General features: G+C 40.8%; 2 protein-coding genes across 3 annotated transcripts in view; both read right to left on the minus strand.

The window, feature by feature from the left end:
- Nucleotides 1–1,221: 1,221 nt before the first annotated feature.
- On the minus strand, nt 1,222–9,752 carry cops5.S (COP9 signalosome subunit 5 S homeolog). Its single transcript, NM_001092822.1, is given in 8 exon segments — nt 1,222–1,515; nt 2,213–2,361; nt 4,528–4,639; nt 5,111–5,196; nt 6,003–6,068; nt 6,148–6,276; nt 7,799–8,033; nt 9,599–9,752. Coding segments are annotated over 8 exon segments (999 nt in total). The 5' UTR covers nt 9,736–9,752; the 3' UTR covers nt 1,222–1,430.
- Nucleotides 9,753–14,945: 5,193 nt separating this feature from the next.
- LOC108695329 (brefeldin A-inhibited guanine nucleotide-exchange protein 1) overlaps nt 14,946–17,658 on the minus strand; it is a 94,911-nt gene continuing 92,198 nt past the window's right edge. For both annotated transcript variants that reach the window (XM_018223771.2, XM_041567916.1), the window contains exons 38-39: nt 17,288–17,405; nt 14,946–16,239 (exon numbers count right to left, since the gene is read on the minus strand). In XM_018223771.2, the coding sequence (XP_018079260.1) occupies nt 16,006–16,239; nt 17,288–17,405 (352 nt within the window). In that variant the 3' untranslated portion in view covers nt 14,946–16,005. The remainder of the gene's footprint in view (nt 16,240–17,287; nt 17,406–17,658) is intronic.

Here is a 17,658-nt window from a genome sequence, read left to right on the forward strand (position 1 = left end):
TCAACCTAACTTTCTGTATTACAACAATGTCTTCAGAAGCTTCCTTTATTTTTCATTCAGGCGAGATGGATGATTGGCAACAATACTGAATCAAATGAATCGTCCAAGTGCTCTTGGATATATAGTGGTTATGCTTTTGCCCACCCCCTTCTTTGATGATTTCAGCTTTTTCCTTATGTTTCCCTGTAGTTCCTTTTTGGGGCTAAGTACCTTTATTTAAATTTCTTAGCTTTATTTGGCCCACTGCCTTCTTCCTTAGCATGGTTGAGGAGTTGCAGGTTAAGGTGATTGTTAAAGGGGGAAAGGCAGAGAAGCACAGAGATCGAGACTGAGGCATTGAAAGTGGGTGGGGATGGAGTTGAAGGAAGGGGGAGGGACACAGAGAGGGATGGTGCAAGCGTGGAGGGAGACCACCATGGAGGGGATGACATCACGCCAGACCTTCGGAACACCCACCCCTCCTCTAACTGCGATATCTGTCTGTGGCAGCAGCAGCTCCAGACCCCACCCCCAATAACAAATACACGTGTGGGGAGCCGGGCATCTTGTGTGTAGGGTTGCCATCTTTTCTGGAAAAAATACCGGCCTTCCTATATATTTATCTTTTTTCTTATTAATAACATTGGGATTAACCATCATTTTTACTGGCAAAGTGGCAACCCTACTTGTGTGGAGACTGGGCTACACTTGCTTTTTTATGCTATATCAGTATGGAGTGAAACTAGAGAAGCTGGATGCCTGGGAGGGTGGGGGATCAAGACTGGAGAGAGACCGTACTAAGCAAACGGAAGACGTGAGGGAAAAACTACAGCGAACAGTCAGGGACAGGGAAAACAACCTGCGCTGGAAGTTAATGCGGAGCTGAGAGGGCGTGAGCGCGGGAGCAGGAGGGCTCTGTGCTCTAAGAGGTGAGACTGTCAGTCAGAACTGGAGGGAGAGAAAAAGCGGAAAGGAGAGCTGCAGAGCAAGAGCAGTGGGAAATGTCTCTGTCTTCTAAACGGCGCTTCTGATATAAGAATGCGCCGTTTATAAAGATATAATTTACAGTTTGGTCCCATAGGGAAATGACAAGACTGTAGATGATATATTCAGAATTAACTCCACTGTCTTTCTAGGTTAAAGAGATCTGTGAATAGTTCACGGGGTAAACCTTACTTTCAGTCACGGAACATTTCTCAAACAAAGTGCAACAGAAGAAAAAAAGAATGAAAACCAAACATATAAAGACCGTTTATAATATTTTATTCACTAAGAAAGCTCCAATCCAATAAATGCTGGAATATTTCTAGAATGTTACATCACATGACTTTTTCTTTCCATACTTTAAACAAAACAAAAAAAGTGCTACCCAGATGAAAATCTCTGGCCTCTGCATAAAAGAAGCAACTTATCTGAACAAGACAGACAGCCAGTCTTGAAAGAGTTAAACACTAGAAAGTATTGATCTGGTTAAACAATTTATCTTTAATCACTTGTGACATCAGTCCGTGGATGGCTTCAATCGTGGTTTTGCAGCTGAAAAACAACACACAGAGAAAAGGAAGGTAAAACAAATCTTTAAAAAAAAACAAAAACATTTAAACAGGAAGGAGGAGTGGCTTAAAAGATCCAGGATCTGACCAATAGCGAGGGGTTATTTATGACCACAAGTGGAGAGAACAAAATACATTTCTGTTTATTTCCCACAATGCAGCAACTTTTAAAATGCCGCATTTTCGTTTAACCGGTTTTGTTGGTTTTTTGAATAATGAAAAAAATTCTAAACATTTCAACATATACATTGATTTAAAATGTCCAGTGGTGAGAACGTTATCTGTAAATCTCTTTGTTGCTAAAATCAACATTTATTCATCGCTTTCCTCTCTCTGGGATTGCTTTCAATATCAATTTCATTTACATATAACCACTCAAAATGTTTGTATTTAACACACTTTTTGTTGCTTGGAATTACATTTTCTTTTACTATGCAAAAATGTTCTTTTAATGTGGAGCAGCCACGTTTTGTCGAAGTTTATCAGTAACTTTTTAATCTACCGGTGTATGGTGCCTTCCACCAGATGGCAGGTACAGTTGTGTTCAGAATAATAGCAGTGTGTTTAATGTTTAAATTTTACCAATAAAATCTTTCTTAGCGCTGACATTTTTGCAAAATATATTCATATAGAAAAAAATAGGCAAAAAATACAAATAAAACATAGAATCAATGCATTACCTGTCCCTTGTTGCCTTTGCCAGTTTATCCTCAGATTTTCGGTCGTGAGACTCTAACCCGAGCATGAAACTCCCTCGGCCGAGTTGGGCTTCAGACTGCTCTAATTTCTCTGATAAATCAAATACTTGTCCAGTTGTGTACTCTGCATTCTGGGAATGAAATGGGAGCAATTAGATCATAAAGAAACAAATAAACAATTCAAATATGACTAGACTATAAGCTTCTACGCCTTGTCAGAAGGAAATTCCACACGTTACACTTCTAGTTAGAACTCCATGATAGGGATAAAGGCACACGGACTCAACTCAGCTGCTTCAAATATATTAAATTTTTTAATTTGGAGTTCTGAGTAAGTCGGCTCATTTTTGCAGCTGAGCAGATATTGTTTTTATATTATTTTTTTTTGAGTCTGCCCAAGATAGACCATGAGGGAAAGCGGGTACGTCTTGGTGTTTTGGGTCAATGGCAAAAAGGAGGGATTTTGCCAAGTTTATTCTCAGGCCAGAGTAGTCTGTGTGACCGTTAATAACGTCTAGTGAAGCGCCAACCGCCCTTCCGGGATTAGCTAAATATAATAACGGTGCCGCATACATGGACACTGTTTCAGTAACTCGACCCAGTTGAAGTCCAACCACCCTTGGATTATTTCTAATTTGACAGGCCATAGGTTCCATGGCTAGGGAGAAAAGCAAAGGGGAAAGAGGACAACCTTGACTAGTACCTCTCAGAATGGAAAAAGGTTTTGAAATTGTAAAGTTTGTTTTGACTCTAGCTACGGGGTTATTATATAGAGCTTGAACCCATCGAATGTAAGCAGCTGGGATGCCCACTCTTCTCATCGTGGACCACAGATATGGCCACTCCACCGAATCGAAGGCTTTCTCGTTATCAAGTGAAGCAATCACTTTCACCCGAGTTTATATTATTTTTTTAACAAGAAAGGAAACAGAGATTTGATTACACTTCTAGTTAGAATACTGGTAGAATATTAATCAACCTGTAGGCCTTGAGGTGTTGTTGAACTATATCTTTTCACTCCCAACGCCTTATAATTCAGCCCAAACGGTTTAGTTGATCCCAGAGAACTTTTAAAAAAGATCAGTTGAAAATATGCATTTTGGGGTGGTAGGGCTTTTTTTGCACACATTTGTACACGTACATACACACGGTCACACAACTTTTACAAGTGTGCACATTTAAAATCATGAAATGAATAAATGCAGTTTATTAATTTTACCATTTTGTCGTTTGTGGTTTTTTTTAACCTAAAAAGGTATTTGCAGCATGACTTGGATCTGGTATTTTGACCACTAATCATGCTGTAATGTCATATTTACAATGTTTTACCTGGTTATCTAATGATCTATGGGAGACCACATGCTGTAAGCTGGAAGCTTTGAGGTCATTTTTCAAAAAACTGATAACTTGAGAAAAGCATTCAGTTTAGAGTAGAAAGACATATTTAACTATTTTGGATTTCATAAAAATATCTTCTTTCCAAAAATGTATGGTTATGGTATGTTAAGCCTATTGTTAATGGAACTACTGGCTCTGAAAACTAAATTGTGCAGATTCTGGAGCAGTGCAGCTAAAAACGTATCTGCAACGCTGCAAATCATAGTGCAATTATTGGCAGCAGGTGGGATATACCACAAGCTCAACTGGACCAAAGATGTATAAACTGTAGAATCCGTAAAAACCTGTAATGTCAATATTATGTCAGCATATCTTCCTGCCTAGTAAGGTGGGCTCTCTCGAGTCTGTATACATGAATACACACTACCAAAAAAAATCACCTCTGAATAACCTCTTATTAGTAGGGATGCACCGAATCTGCAATTTTGGATTCGGCTGAACCCCCGAATCCTTCGTGAAAGATTTGGTCGAATACCGAACCCAATGCAAATTAGGGATGGCAAGGGGAAAATATTTTTTACTTCCTTGTTTTGTGACATAAAGTCAAGCGATATCCCTTCCTGCCCCTAATTTGCATAAGAAGATTAGGATTCGGTACGGCCGGGCAGAAGGATTCGGACGAATCCGAATTCTACTGAAAAAGGCCGAATTCCAAACCGAATCCTGGATTCGGTGCATCCCTACTTATTAGTCATGCAGGGTTTCACACAGGTCAGTAAAGACATGTAAATCTAAAATGAGCCTGTGAGCCATTTGTGGTGTAGCTCAGCAAATCTGATTTACCCTTTACCAATGGGAATATACAGAAACGACTCCATAGATAAGAATGAGAAAAAAAAAAGATTTCAGGAGACTTATAGACAGGATACATTAAACACTTAGGCAGGTGGTGTACTTACTGTCAGAAGGCTTGAGGAACTCAGTGTATTCACCCAATATTTATTCCACAACAGCTCAAGAAGCTTCCGGTCCAAAGATGATTTGAAGTACGTAACTTCCAAGGCATAATACCTTAAATTATGAAAAAAATGCTGTGTGAATTCACAAGAAGTGTGTTGTGTATCAATATGTAGTTTAGTGTATACAAATAACCCTACAGTAGATTTAAACAGGTCATTCGCCTTCCAACACAGGTCTCAAGTGGTACATCAAAAAAAAAAAAAAAAAAAAAAACGAAGGGAAATATGTGGAAAATTAAAATAATAATAAATGGTAGATAAACACAATATCTACACTTGTATTTTACTCCAAAGAATGTCAGTCCCGTTATGTGATTTACTTTCCAATGCTTTTTCAGAACAGGTCTCAAGGGGTACATCAAATAAATAAAAAAAATGTAAAAAAAGAGAAAACAAAAGCACAAGAAAAGGAAATAGTTGGATAAAATACAAAAATAAAGGGTAGATAAACTGGAAAACATATAGCGTACTACATTAATAAACATTAATTATCCAATATGGTTTCCATTATAAAAATACTTACTGCTTACAATGTACCCCAAAATCTTCTATTTTGTTCAAAGGAATTGTCTGGTACTCTGACGGACCCTCATCTGGAGGTTTATAGCCCTACAACAAGAAGATCATGCATCAGCATTGCAATAGTTATAATCAGAGTTGCTAGATTTTATTTTTCCCCATCTCAAAATTATAGTTGAATGTTATATAAATATATGTTTGATATAAGAGCCTCTATACTGGGAGGTTTTGTAGCCCCTCACCACAGGGCGCCATCAGAAATGTTGGATCCCTTCCATAAACACAAGTGTATTGGACCAACATATCTTTATGGACCCGGTACAACAGTTCACCCCCCAATGGCAGCCCTACCTCAGAATTACCAGAGGTTGCTGTGAGGACAAAACCATGGCACAAGTAAAGAAGGCAGTGTCATGACGTTACTTTCCAATAACTAGCATGCACTGCTTTCCAAAAGTCTTATCATAGAGTCTTTCCCCCATATGTGCCGATTGGTTGATATGAGTTACTGCTCCTGGCAAACAAAAGTGATTTTTATTAAATTTTAACCCTATATAAACCAAAAACTCCAGAGCAAGGAAGTATGTGCATTTGCCATAAAGTTTTATGAGTAGTGAGTTTAGCCTGGAGTGTAACAGTGAATATGTTCCTTTCTTGTGTTATCGGTCTCATACTAAAAGCAAATAGACTTAAGCCATAATTATTAGAGAATTTGTACAAGTCAAGTAATGGCTGAATTATGATTGTGTCTGCATTTTGTAATGTTTGGCAGGCAAAGGTGTCGAGTAATTGCCTAATAGATGGAATAGTTATGTCAGCACAGCCTATAAACCAGATTCCAGTTACATTTATAGAACAGATGAAAGTAATACGAAACAAATATAATAAACGTTTACCTTTGGATATGTTCTGAAAGCACCAAGATTAACTTTGCCAGCAGATATTGTTCTTGTTGGATCGATCTGAAGAAAAGAAAAATTAAGAGTAACATTAATTGTAAATTAAAGATCTGCACTGATGGCAAAGTAATAGAATACTCACCACAACTGCAACAAAGGGTTCTTGAAACTGCTGATTAAGCATCTGGGTACTGACATCTATGCCGGAAAGCCAACAGCCGTAGCCAGGGTGACTGTGGTACCAGCCAATTGCATTTTCAAGTCTTCCAACCTGCGAAGAGAAAAGAAAGTAGGTTCTGCTATGCTCTTATGGCATTTTAATTCATTCATAGTTTTCATTTTTTTAAAAAAAGTGCAGCATGGACATTATACAAGACGTAAAGAGGAAGAGTTTGCAAATTGTATTTATTTTTGATTTGATTTCCATTTCATATACATGCATGTGTATTAAACAATTGTTATCTTTATACCTGCGGACTTCTATGTTACTTGTTACCAGTATAATGGAAGGCCTGGGAGACTATAGCATAAGGAGGTGGATAAGCCATAAATAAATTAATGGAAGGCACTTCAAATGGAACACTCCAGCGTAGACTTGTTAAAATCCATTTTCCAGGCCGGTGCTCCTGTTAGCAGAGAACTGCAGGCCGGAGTACTTGAGACTGAGCAATCCCCTTCCTCCCTTCTTTCTCCTGTAGCCGAGGCGTGCGCAGTCGAGTGAAATTGCTGGATTGTTTGTTAAAGTTTAGCTTTTCATTCTACTGTGCATGTGCAAGCAGCATGAAGTCAGAAGAAGGAAAAGGATCATCCGCTTGCATGTACCCAAGACCGGTGTAATTTTTTGCTAACAGGAATTCCGGCCTGGGATATCAGGTAAGTGATTACAATCCTTGGGGTGCCCTAACAATGCCCCCCCTCCAATCAATTGGACCTTGCTTTCTCCTCCTTTAGGAGAAGGAAAGGTTAAAACTAAGTAAGCATTATCAGAAAGGCCTATATAAATTTAACAGTAAATCTTTAAATTAATGCTGCTCAGAGTACTTTGTCAAAAAACAAAACAAAAACATTGCATTTCTTTCCTTCTATTGTGTACACATGGGCTTCTGTATCAGACTTCCTTCTTTCAGCTTAAACCTCCAGGGCTGGGGCTTGAGCATGCTCAGTTTGCTACTCTCCACCTCACTCCTCCCCTCCCTGCTGTAATCTGAGCCCAGAGACCCCCCCCCAAGCTCATTTAGAAGGTGAAAAATGAAACTTTACACTTCAATATTAGAGAAATGGCCACAAATAGAAAGTGATTGGAAAAAGTCTTTATTTCTGGTGAAGTATCTGAAACCAACTGAATTCGAAAAAAGTTTTTGAAGGTGAACAACCCCTTTTACAAATTCCCCAAAATTAAGTCCTTCTGATGGCTAACTGTCTGGTGTGGGGCTGTTTGGGCCTCTGTGTAAATAAAAAATAAAGGCCCAAGCCTGGTGTTTTCAAAGCATACAGCATCCCTATCTCAAACTGTCTATAAATTTCTGATCCCCAAACTCACTAATTTTAATCTGCCCACAAAAGATGGCTAGACTGCTACAAAACACAGACAATTAATCCTAGCTGCTGTGTTTACAAACAGGCAAGCTTATCTTTTTCAAAGAAATATGCAACTGTGTATTCAGAATATACTTATATAATTATTAATGTTCAATAAATGTTAAAAATAAAAAATAAGTTCAGAGGGTCCTTTTCGGTAAAGTACATCCACCCTTTGATCATATGATCTTTAAGCCAGAATGCAGTGAATTTACCTGCTTTGCGTTTTCAATATACGCAGCCATGTATTCATAAGCAGCAGCTTGAGCATTGACTCTGGTTTCAGTTCCTTCAACTGGTAAAGCAAAACTGTCCATAATAATCATCGTCTCCCCGTCCACTTTTCCAAGCATGAGGCCCATCACCTCCAGATTCCCTCCTGATCGGGCGTGCATCACCATCTTCAGCAGGGCCAGGGCAGACACCTTGCAGTACTTGAAGTAATGATGGCTGTAAAGCAGAACAAGAGAATTGTTTAATGCGTAGGTGAGGATCGCTCATGTAAACGTTAGTTCTAAACCAGTGTTTACTTTGTTAGTAACATATCTCACCATTTTCAATCAAAGTGTTTTCACCATTAAAGGCATTGACAAACAGTGCTACTTGTCCCCCGCCAAAATGCTAGAAAATGCCATAGACAATAAGAAAGTCATTTCTGCTAAAACACCCATATTGCACAATCACTCAAATATGCCTACATATGCCTTTTAGAGCAATTACGCGATTTCAGTGTTTTAGCAGAGACAAATCTCAGTAGTCAATTGCAGGGTATTTAGTGGCTTTTTATAGTAAAGTCCTGCGCGGAACCAATTTCTAAGACCCTAACCCGCATATTTACCCACTTTGATCCGCTACCCAACCCGGACCCGCAACTACCGGCCACCATCAAACAGGAAGTGATGGTGCTGCAAACCGGAAGTGACGTCATCAAAAGTGGGCGGGGACAGAAACAAGTTATGTAAAACTTTAAAAGGAGTAAAATATGGACAATATTATGAAAGATATGAAATTTAGATGAGACCCGCAACCCGACCATACCGCACCTGAAAATCCTCCCCTCATTCCACAGGGTGCCCGCTTTTTTTGCGGGTACCCGACCTGCTGCAGGACTTTTATAGTCACAAATATTGCGGCCGACAAGTCGCACCCAATGTCATTGCCTTAAGGACTCTTACAGATGAGCAGTTTTACCTGCTCTCCCCTGCGTTCAGCCACAGGGGAGCGCAGGAGTAGACGCACTGAATTCTTTTCAATGTGGCTGTACTCACACAGACGCATGTAAGCGCCGAACGCAGGTAAAATGCAACATGCTGCATCCCAACCTGCGTTCAGCTCTTACATGCGTCTGTGTGAGTACAGCCCCATTGAAAAGAATTCAGTGCGTCTACTCCTGCGCATGAAACCGGAACGCAGGTAAAAACACTCATCTGTAGGAGCCCTAAAACTGTTTGAATTACATTTATTGGGGGGGGGGACTTGGTAATAAAATACTGCACAGCAATATTCTTATTTTGACTAATGCTGGGTCAGTAGTGTTTCAATAGTGGAAAATGTATTTTTCATTAAAAAGTTTTATTCTTTTTTAATAGGAGTGTTTTAAATATGTAATATATATATATATATATATATATATACACACACACACACACAGAGCTGGGTCATGTAACTAGGGTTGCCACCTGGCCGGCAAAAATGATGTTTGATCCCAATGTTATTAATAGGGAAAAAAGATAAACATAAAGGGAGGTTGGTATTTTTTCCCAGAAAAGGTGGCAACCCTACATGTAACCTGGGGCTTTGGTTGGAAAGTTATAACTAACATTGGAACCATTTGGCCGCCAAAAGCGCCTGGGATTTGTAGTCCAGTGAGACAAATGCTGGGATCTTTTCCCTCAGACCACCAGTTGTTGTTGTTGTACTACAACTCCCATCCCCCTGATTGTCACAGTCCACCTCCCCCCACAACCCCAACCTTCTCAAATGCCAATTGCCCTACCCAGGCCCCACAATCTTACTCTTTTGTCCATGGCTTGGCCGCCAGGATCTCCTGCTGCTGCTTCTTATCGTATTTATAGATCTCATCGATGCTCTGCACCTCCTGCATGTTATTGGAGAGCTCCCATGTCTTCTGGGCCACACTGCTACCGGCCATGGCGGAATAGAGCTGCACAGTCTGCCCAAGAACGCAGATACACAAGCTCCTTCCCACTGCGCACACCCGGAAGTCAGGACTTGTCTCGCAGGCTCAGTCACAGACAGGGGAGCGGCTGCCTCTGGAATTATATTCGGTGTAACTATCGTGGCTCTGGGAAACAGTTTATTTGGACTGCGTTGGCCTGTTACATATACAGAGCGAACTGGAAAAGATCACACACAACGATCGTTAAAAAATCGTTTTTGGGAGGCAAACACGTACAACATTGCCCCCCCTTTCCCTATACATATGGTATCGTCTGCTGTAAAGTGGCGAACGGTGCAACTCGGAACATTCGCGTAGCTCCATCTAGTGTTGGGCGGGGGGATTGGCGTATTCCACTGAAAACAAGTTAAAGGACCAGCAACATTAAAGGGATACTGTCATGGGGAAAACATTTTTTTTCAAAATAAATCAGTTAATAGTGCTGTTCCAGCAGAATTCTGCACTGAAATCCATTTCTCAAAAGAGCAAAGAGATTTTTTTATATTCAATTTTGAAATCTGACATGGGGCTAGACATTTTGTCAATTTCCCAGCTGCCCCAAGTCATGCGACTTGTGCCTGCACTTTAGGAGAGAAATGCTTTCTGGCAGGCTGCTGTTTTTCCTTCTCAATGTAACTGAATGTGTCTCAGTGGGACATGGGTTTTTACTATTGAGTGTTGTTCTTAGATCTACCAGGCAGCTGTTATCTTGTGTTAGGGAGCTGTTATCTGGTTACCTTCCCATTGTTTTTTTGTTTGGCTGCTGGGGGGGGGGGGAATGGAGGGGGTGATATCAATTGCAGTACAGCAGTAAAGAGTGATTGAAGTTTATCAGAGCACAAGTCACATGACTTGGGGCAGCTGGGAAATTGACAATATGTCTAGCCCAATGTCAGATTTCAAAATTGAATATAAAAAAATCCGTTTGCTGTTTTGAGAAATGGATTCCAGTGCAGAATTCTGCTGGAGCAGCACTATTAACTGATTCATTTTGAAAAAAAAATTTTTCCCCAAGACAGTATTCCTTTAACATTTTTTTTTTAAAAATTCGTTAGTATAAAACTAATTTTTGTGTGTGGAGGGGGGGTTTACACATCCTTTAAGGTTAATGGACCATTCAAAATAATGTACATTCAAATATCCTGTAGATGAGTGCTCTTTGGCTGGACATTTAGAGGTTTGCCCCCCTTGTCTCAGAGGAAATTCCATTTCATACAGTCTGGTCAATAAGGCAGTGGTCATATCAGGCCTGGACTAGGATTCAAAACAGGCCTAGGCATTTCAGGTACACAAAGGTCCAAACAGCCCACTAAATTGTGACTTGTTATGGCATCTTACAGCAGCCCCACTGGCAGGCCCGGACTGGCTATCTGTGAACTCGGGCAATTGCCCGTGGGGCCGCTCTGTTTCCTGTTCAAGTGGGCCGCTCCTGAACAGCGAAATCAGTGTGTTTCCCCCTCCGTTGCGTTGAATGAAGGCAAGACCAATAGGGCAGCTTCAATGTGGCCCAGCTTGAAGCACTCGGTTGCCGTATAATCAGGAGGGAGAGACTCTGCTGCTGTGCTCTGTGACAGCACGCCTCCTCCCCCCTCCCCCTCGCAGCTTCGCTGGCCTGGCTGGACTGTGTGGTTGAATAGGAGACGTCACAGCTCGTCATGTGACTCTTCTCGTCTAGACCTGCCTCTCTGCATTGTGATCCGTCGGCATGTCAGCTCCTAGTAAGAGGTACTGCTCAGTAGGGGAGGTTAAAGCTATAGACACGGGAAGGGAGCCTGTGAGAGGGATCGCTGACTGTTTATTGCTAAAAATATACTAGCCACAATCTGATACAATCTGGACTGTTGAGGGGGGGGGGGGGGTTGGGGAGTTCTAGTTCAACAAGTGCTTTTTTTTTTAGTTTAACTGTTTATTGCTAAGAGTGTTTCGTGCTGCGCAGGTACCAGCCACAATCTAGACTGTTGGGGGGGGGGACTTTGTGAGTTCTAGTTCAGCGAGTGCTTTCTTTTTTGGTTTAATAGTCATTAGTGAGTAATGCCTTCCTACCTCAGCTAATTTTCACACAGTGCAACCATTTCCCGTCACAGTACAGCACACCATGTCCAACACCGAGCAGCTCTCCGTCGGGTTATTACCTCCTGTCTACGCTCAGCTGACTCGCACTGACAACCACCCTTCTGATTGGCGGAACGCCGTGACGATTCCAACTACAGACGCCATGTTTGCTATGGGAAAGTCACTATCCAGGGACAACGGAAATAGAAGAATCGCGCGGAATGGAGGGAATGATGTCAGGGGCCTCTCTGTGACGGGAAATGGTTGCACTGTGTGAAAATTAGCTGAGGTAGGAAGGCATTACTCACTATTAATAATAGTCGGAGCTGCTGCGGACTCTGGGCTTAATAAACCTAACTAGAATATAACATATACAACAGGTCAGGCATAAACATGCTGTCTTAGAGTGCTCTCATACAAAGGAAAGATATGCATTTGGCTGATATGGAACATAAACAGGTTTTCCATAGGCTGCTGTCACAGTTGTAGCGCTTAGCTTCCGGTTTTGGCAGAAGTCGGGTTAGGGGGAAGATGCAGAGTGCAGTCGCCTTATCGCCGTTTTGCAGTACACAGGAAGTAGTGTTTTCAAACAGTATTTTTTCAATAAAGTATGGATTTTAATAAACTTTATGCAGGGTAGACCTATTATTCGTGGGGGGGGATGGATTTTTTATTACAAAATTTTTTTGTGTTACTGGTCCTTTAACAGCACAATGAAACTTCAAACAGAAGTTGGTGGACTCCATGTAACACAGATGTGCAGCAGTTCTCAGAAACAACTAAATATTAGTTCAGTGATTCAAAGGAAAGCAAAATCCCGAAACATTTTTCAGTTGATAAAGTGAATGTTTGAGTTTGTAAAGAAGAATGCAGACACTGCTATTATTTTAAACTAATATTCTGTGCTTGTAACAAGGATGTAACCTTCCCCATTGTTAGTGTCTGCTAGACTAATCAGATGTAAAGGTGCAAATTAAGAGCCAGAATCATGGTTACTTCTTGGGTAGTGAGAGAGGATAGTTTCCTTTGAGGTGGTAGTAGAACTTCAACAATGTCACAGTCAGACACACTCATTCCTCTCTATAAGCTTCATGTGCAATGTTTTCATTGCTCAGTCTTTTTTCAGACTTTCCCGAAAACAATGGGCTTTTTTTTTTCTTTTTGATTGTCTTTACATCCACTGGCTTAGTTAGTATTTTTTTTAGCTTTTCTATGTTTTTATCCATCAATGTTTTTCATTTTTGAAAATAACATGCCATTGTATGAAAAAAAAAATTGTTTGAGTCTGCATGGTATTTGCCATCATGTTGATTTCTCTTGTTTATGTGAAAAACAAATAAAATATTTTAAATTGCTTTGTCTTTTTTTTTAATGCAGAAAGTTAAAGAGGTTCACCTTGGAGTTAACTTTTAGTATGATGTAGAGAGTGATATTCTGAGACAATTTGCAATTGATTTTCATTTTAATATTTGTGGTGTTTGAGTTAATTAGCTTTTTATTCAGCAGATCTCCAGTTTGCAATTTCAGTAATCTGGTTGCTGGGGTCCAGCAATGATGCATTGATTTGAATGGGAGTCTGGAATATGAATAAGAGATGGTCTGAACAGCAAGATGAGTAATAAAAAGTACCAATAACAATACATATGTTGTCCCACAGAGCATTTGTTTTTAGATGGGGTCACTGACCCCCATTTGAAAGCTGGGAAGAGTCAGAAGAAGGCGGTAAATCATTCAAAAACTAAAAATAAATAAATAATGAAGACCAATTAAAAAGTTGCTTAGGACTGGCCATTCTATAACATACTAAAAGTTAACTCAAAGGTGAAGCACCCCTTTAAGAGGTTTGTCCTTATTCAGTAAATTTACAAAAAGAACGTTCCGTGTCGAATGCAGTGAAGGATGGGGTTCACTTACCCAGAAAAAGGGGGATCCAGGTGCTCAAGCCCCAGACCCTCAGCTCAGGGAGGCAATTAATGCAGATAGATAATGAAGGGCTGGCACATACTGGACCACACTCCGTAGTAAAAAAAGTATTTAATAAAGCAAAAACATCAGAATAAAGCCTAACGCGTTTCGTGCCTTAGGGGCACTTAGTCATAGGCCTTATTCCTTGCATACAATCCCAATTTAGCTTTGCTAATCTCCATGGTGCATGCTGTTTCTGGAGTCCAGGAATGAGGGAAAGAAATGCAGCCTGTTTAGCTGATTGAGGTGAGGATTCAACTCGTAGGGGGTTAAAGGAGAAGGAAACCCCCAGGGCGCTAAACCCCTCCCCCCCCTCCCCTGTGCTGCCCCCCCTCCCTCCTCCCCCCTGGGCAAATGCCCCTAACTTTTTACTCACCCCTCTGCGCAGGTCCTGTCCACGGAGTACGCAGTCGCCATCTTCTCCCACGCGCGTCTTCTTCCTGCTCTGATCGGCGTTTTCTGGCGCATGCGCAGTAGGAACAGGTACCGGTACGGCTCTACTGCGCATGCGCCGAATGTCAGGAAGTGAAATCGGAAAACTTCGTGACATTCGGCGCATGCGCAGTAGAGCCGTACCGGTACCTGTTCCTACTGCGCATGCGCCAGAAAACGCCGATCAGAGCAGGAAGAAGACGCGCGTGGGAGAAGATGGCGACTGCGTACTCCGTGGACAGGACCTGCGCAGAGGGGTGAGTAAAAAGTTAGGGGCATTTGCCCAGGGGGACAGGTAGGCCAGGGGGGAGGAGGGAGGGGGGGCAGCACAGGGGAGGGGGGGAGGGGTTTAGCGCCCTGGGGGTTTCCTTCTCCTTTAAGTAATAAAAGGCACTAAGTTTGCCCAGGAGCAACCAATCAGCAGGTAGAATTTATTGGTCACCTGTTTAAAAGCAACCATCTTATTGGTTGCTATGGGTTACTGCTCCTGGCCATACGTTGTGCCTTTTATTACATATAGGGGATTATGTTTCTCTGAAATCCACTAAAGAGAAATTACACTGTGATAGAATTTGCCTTGTTAAAGGATCGTGAAAGACAAAGGCTCCCTGTCCTCTCCCCTTCTGTACCAAAAACACCAGACAAAATGGCCACCCCCTGTAATAACCTAGTAAATAGATAGTTTACCCTTAATAAATAAATATATATGTACACACAAGGAACTGGGACATTGCTTAGTTTGCAATGATGAAAGAATTCAAAAACTTTATTGACCTAGAACCTGATTATAATATGCCAGATGAGAACCGATATTGTACAGAAAGTTGTACAGAATTTTTACATAGAAAACTTTACAGGTCTGTACCATATACATTTGTCCAGTAATTCTACATCCACTGCAATAAGGAATGCTCATCAACTGCAACCGTTTCCCCTTTCCCGCCATTCACAGTAGCGATATCTCCTAATCGCTTTCCCTTTCCTCAGGCCAAACCGAGGCAGATCCGTTACGTTAATATAACATTAATATCTGTACAGAGTGAAATCTACATCAAACAAAATAACGTAACTTGAACAGCAGACGAGAGCAGGGCTTGCCAAATGATTCCAGCCCACCAGAGGAGACCCATTTATATTTATATATTCCATTGCTCTTTGTTTATTCCAAGCCCTACCATTATTATTTGTATAGATCATTAATTCCAATGTCTTGTCATCGTCCTCTGCTTGGGAAAGTCAGCAGCAGTTACATTAGGGCTAAAATAGAATTACAGAAAAAACTAAAAAAAAAAAAAAAATACATCTTAAATCTCAACAAAAAAAAAATGAGTGCATTCCATGGACAATAAAATAATGGGATTTGCAGTAAATCAGTGAAAAATTTGTAAATAAAATATTGCAGGAAGATCTGTATGTAGTGTTCTATGGAGGTTTCTGTTATGGAGCTGCAGACGTACAGAGTGCAACAGAAATGGCCATTTTTGGTTCTTTATGGATCTTCCCACAATAAAGAGTTAATTTGCTCAGTTTAAAACATTAATTGGGACCACAAAAATGTTACATCTTTTCCCCACACAAATAAGCCTTACTATATACTGCTCCCCCCATCATTTCATGGTGCCAAAGCCTTTAACGGTGAAACCCCAGCTCTGTGCGGGAAGTGATCCGGTCATGGAAAGAAGGAAAGACAGAGAGAGAATGGATACCCCTAACACACAGTCTGAAGTGTTGTGAAGTCACAAAGTGGCCGATGCTACAGAGCCAATCAAACAGTGGTAGAAAACGAGTCTTAGTTCAAAAGTTTGCTGGCTGGGCGGTCTCCTTCCTCCTCCCTTCTGGATACGGCGAGTCAGTTGCTTCCAACTTTTCCTCTACTCTTTGGGGTTCCTGCTCTTGTGGGATAGAGATTTTAAAAACAAGGCCGATCCGGTGGAAGAACCTCCGTAGTATAGTGCGCAGCTCCGGGATGAGGTCAAACTGGATTATCTCACAGAGCAGAGGGTAATAAAATGACGCATGAGCTTTAAACTGGAACAGAAGAAAAGTGTCCAAATCTTTATTCTCAATGTAGACCTTTAGCTGGTGATCAGACACTGTCTATATCTCTATGTCTATATCACCCTCCTATTTCATGCAGATATTTATTATTTATTAATATTCTTTCGACACGGAGCACCAGCGGCTTTAAAACATCCTTTTACAGTCTCTTAAAATAGTATTCCGTTTTCAATCTCACTATGCCATCATATTGAATACGTCTTTCTTCATCTGCATAATATTTGCTGTCATAATGTTATTACTTTAATATGAAAATCAAATAAAACATTTTCAAAAAAAAAAAACACATCCTTTTATTTGAAAATCTTTAAAACATCAGAGAGAGCACATAACAGCCAATTTGTTTGATGCGTTTCGTGGACAAAACCACTTCCTGAAAAGCTATTTTAATTGCATAAGGCTTATGGAGGAGGAGTCAATTTAACTGTTTATCTTCTTTCTCCAAGGTTATTTTGGGCAACTGCACTTCTCCATTCAAGTCTTGTTGACCCATCCTGTCTGACCACTTTACTCCAGGGTTGTAAATATTTAATTTCCCAAGCCACCCATGGCAGTGGTTTTGTCCACGAAACATGTCAAGCATTTGGGTTTTATGCGCTCTGTCTGATGTTTTAAAGAGTTTCAAATAAAAGGATGTTTTAAAGCCGCTGGTGCTCCGTGTCGAAATAATATTGTTGGAATCTTCACGCATCGGGAGTGGTTTACATAGTAGCACAGCAGAGATTCATCAAAGGGTCCGTGAGTGCTCCCTGCTTTTTTGTCTTTACACAGTTTATTTATTAAAGTTACATTTGCTCATTAATCAATATGATATGTAAGAAATGTTTTCAATGAAACAAAATGTTTTTATGGATGTAGTAATAGCCCAATAGTAATTGGGCGCTCCTGCATTACAGTGTTTACTTTGCCTTGAAACTATTTTTCTCATGCTGTGTGTCTTAGGAAACTCATTATGATCAATGAAATAATCACGGGGCTATTGAATCAATGAAAACCTTGGTGCATGCTGAATACTTACCCGTTCATCACTAATTTTCAGGACTTTGGTTAAGAAGAGCAGCAGCAGATTAGTCCAGGCCTCTCTGTGACTCTCAGATGTCAGGGTCAGAAAGTAACTCAGGGCCTCTCTACAAACACTGGGGGGGGGGAAGAAAATTGCACATCAGTAACTTTGCTGCACCATTTTTTGCAACAAACTTGTAACTCTACATTTATGTCACATTCTCATTGATTTTAAAGTTGTCATGTAATTCACATTCTAGGAGACTTCTCCCTTCCCTCCATCTGTGTTCATAAGAGAAGAAGACCCGCTTTAACAGTAGCAGTAGCCACAGCACTTAGACAGTTAAACAGAAGGGAGAATCCTCAGGAAAGGTAGTAGTATGTCAG

The sequence above is a fragment of the Xenopus laevis genome, chromosome 6S (genome assembly GCF_017654675.1).
Source record: "Xenopus laevis strain J_2021 chromosome 6S, Xenopus_laevis_v10.1, whole genome shotgun sequence".
Taxonomy (NCBI): domain Eukaryota; kingdom Metazoa; phylum Chordata; class Amphibia; order Anura; family Pipidae; genus Xenopus; species Xenopus laevis.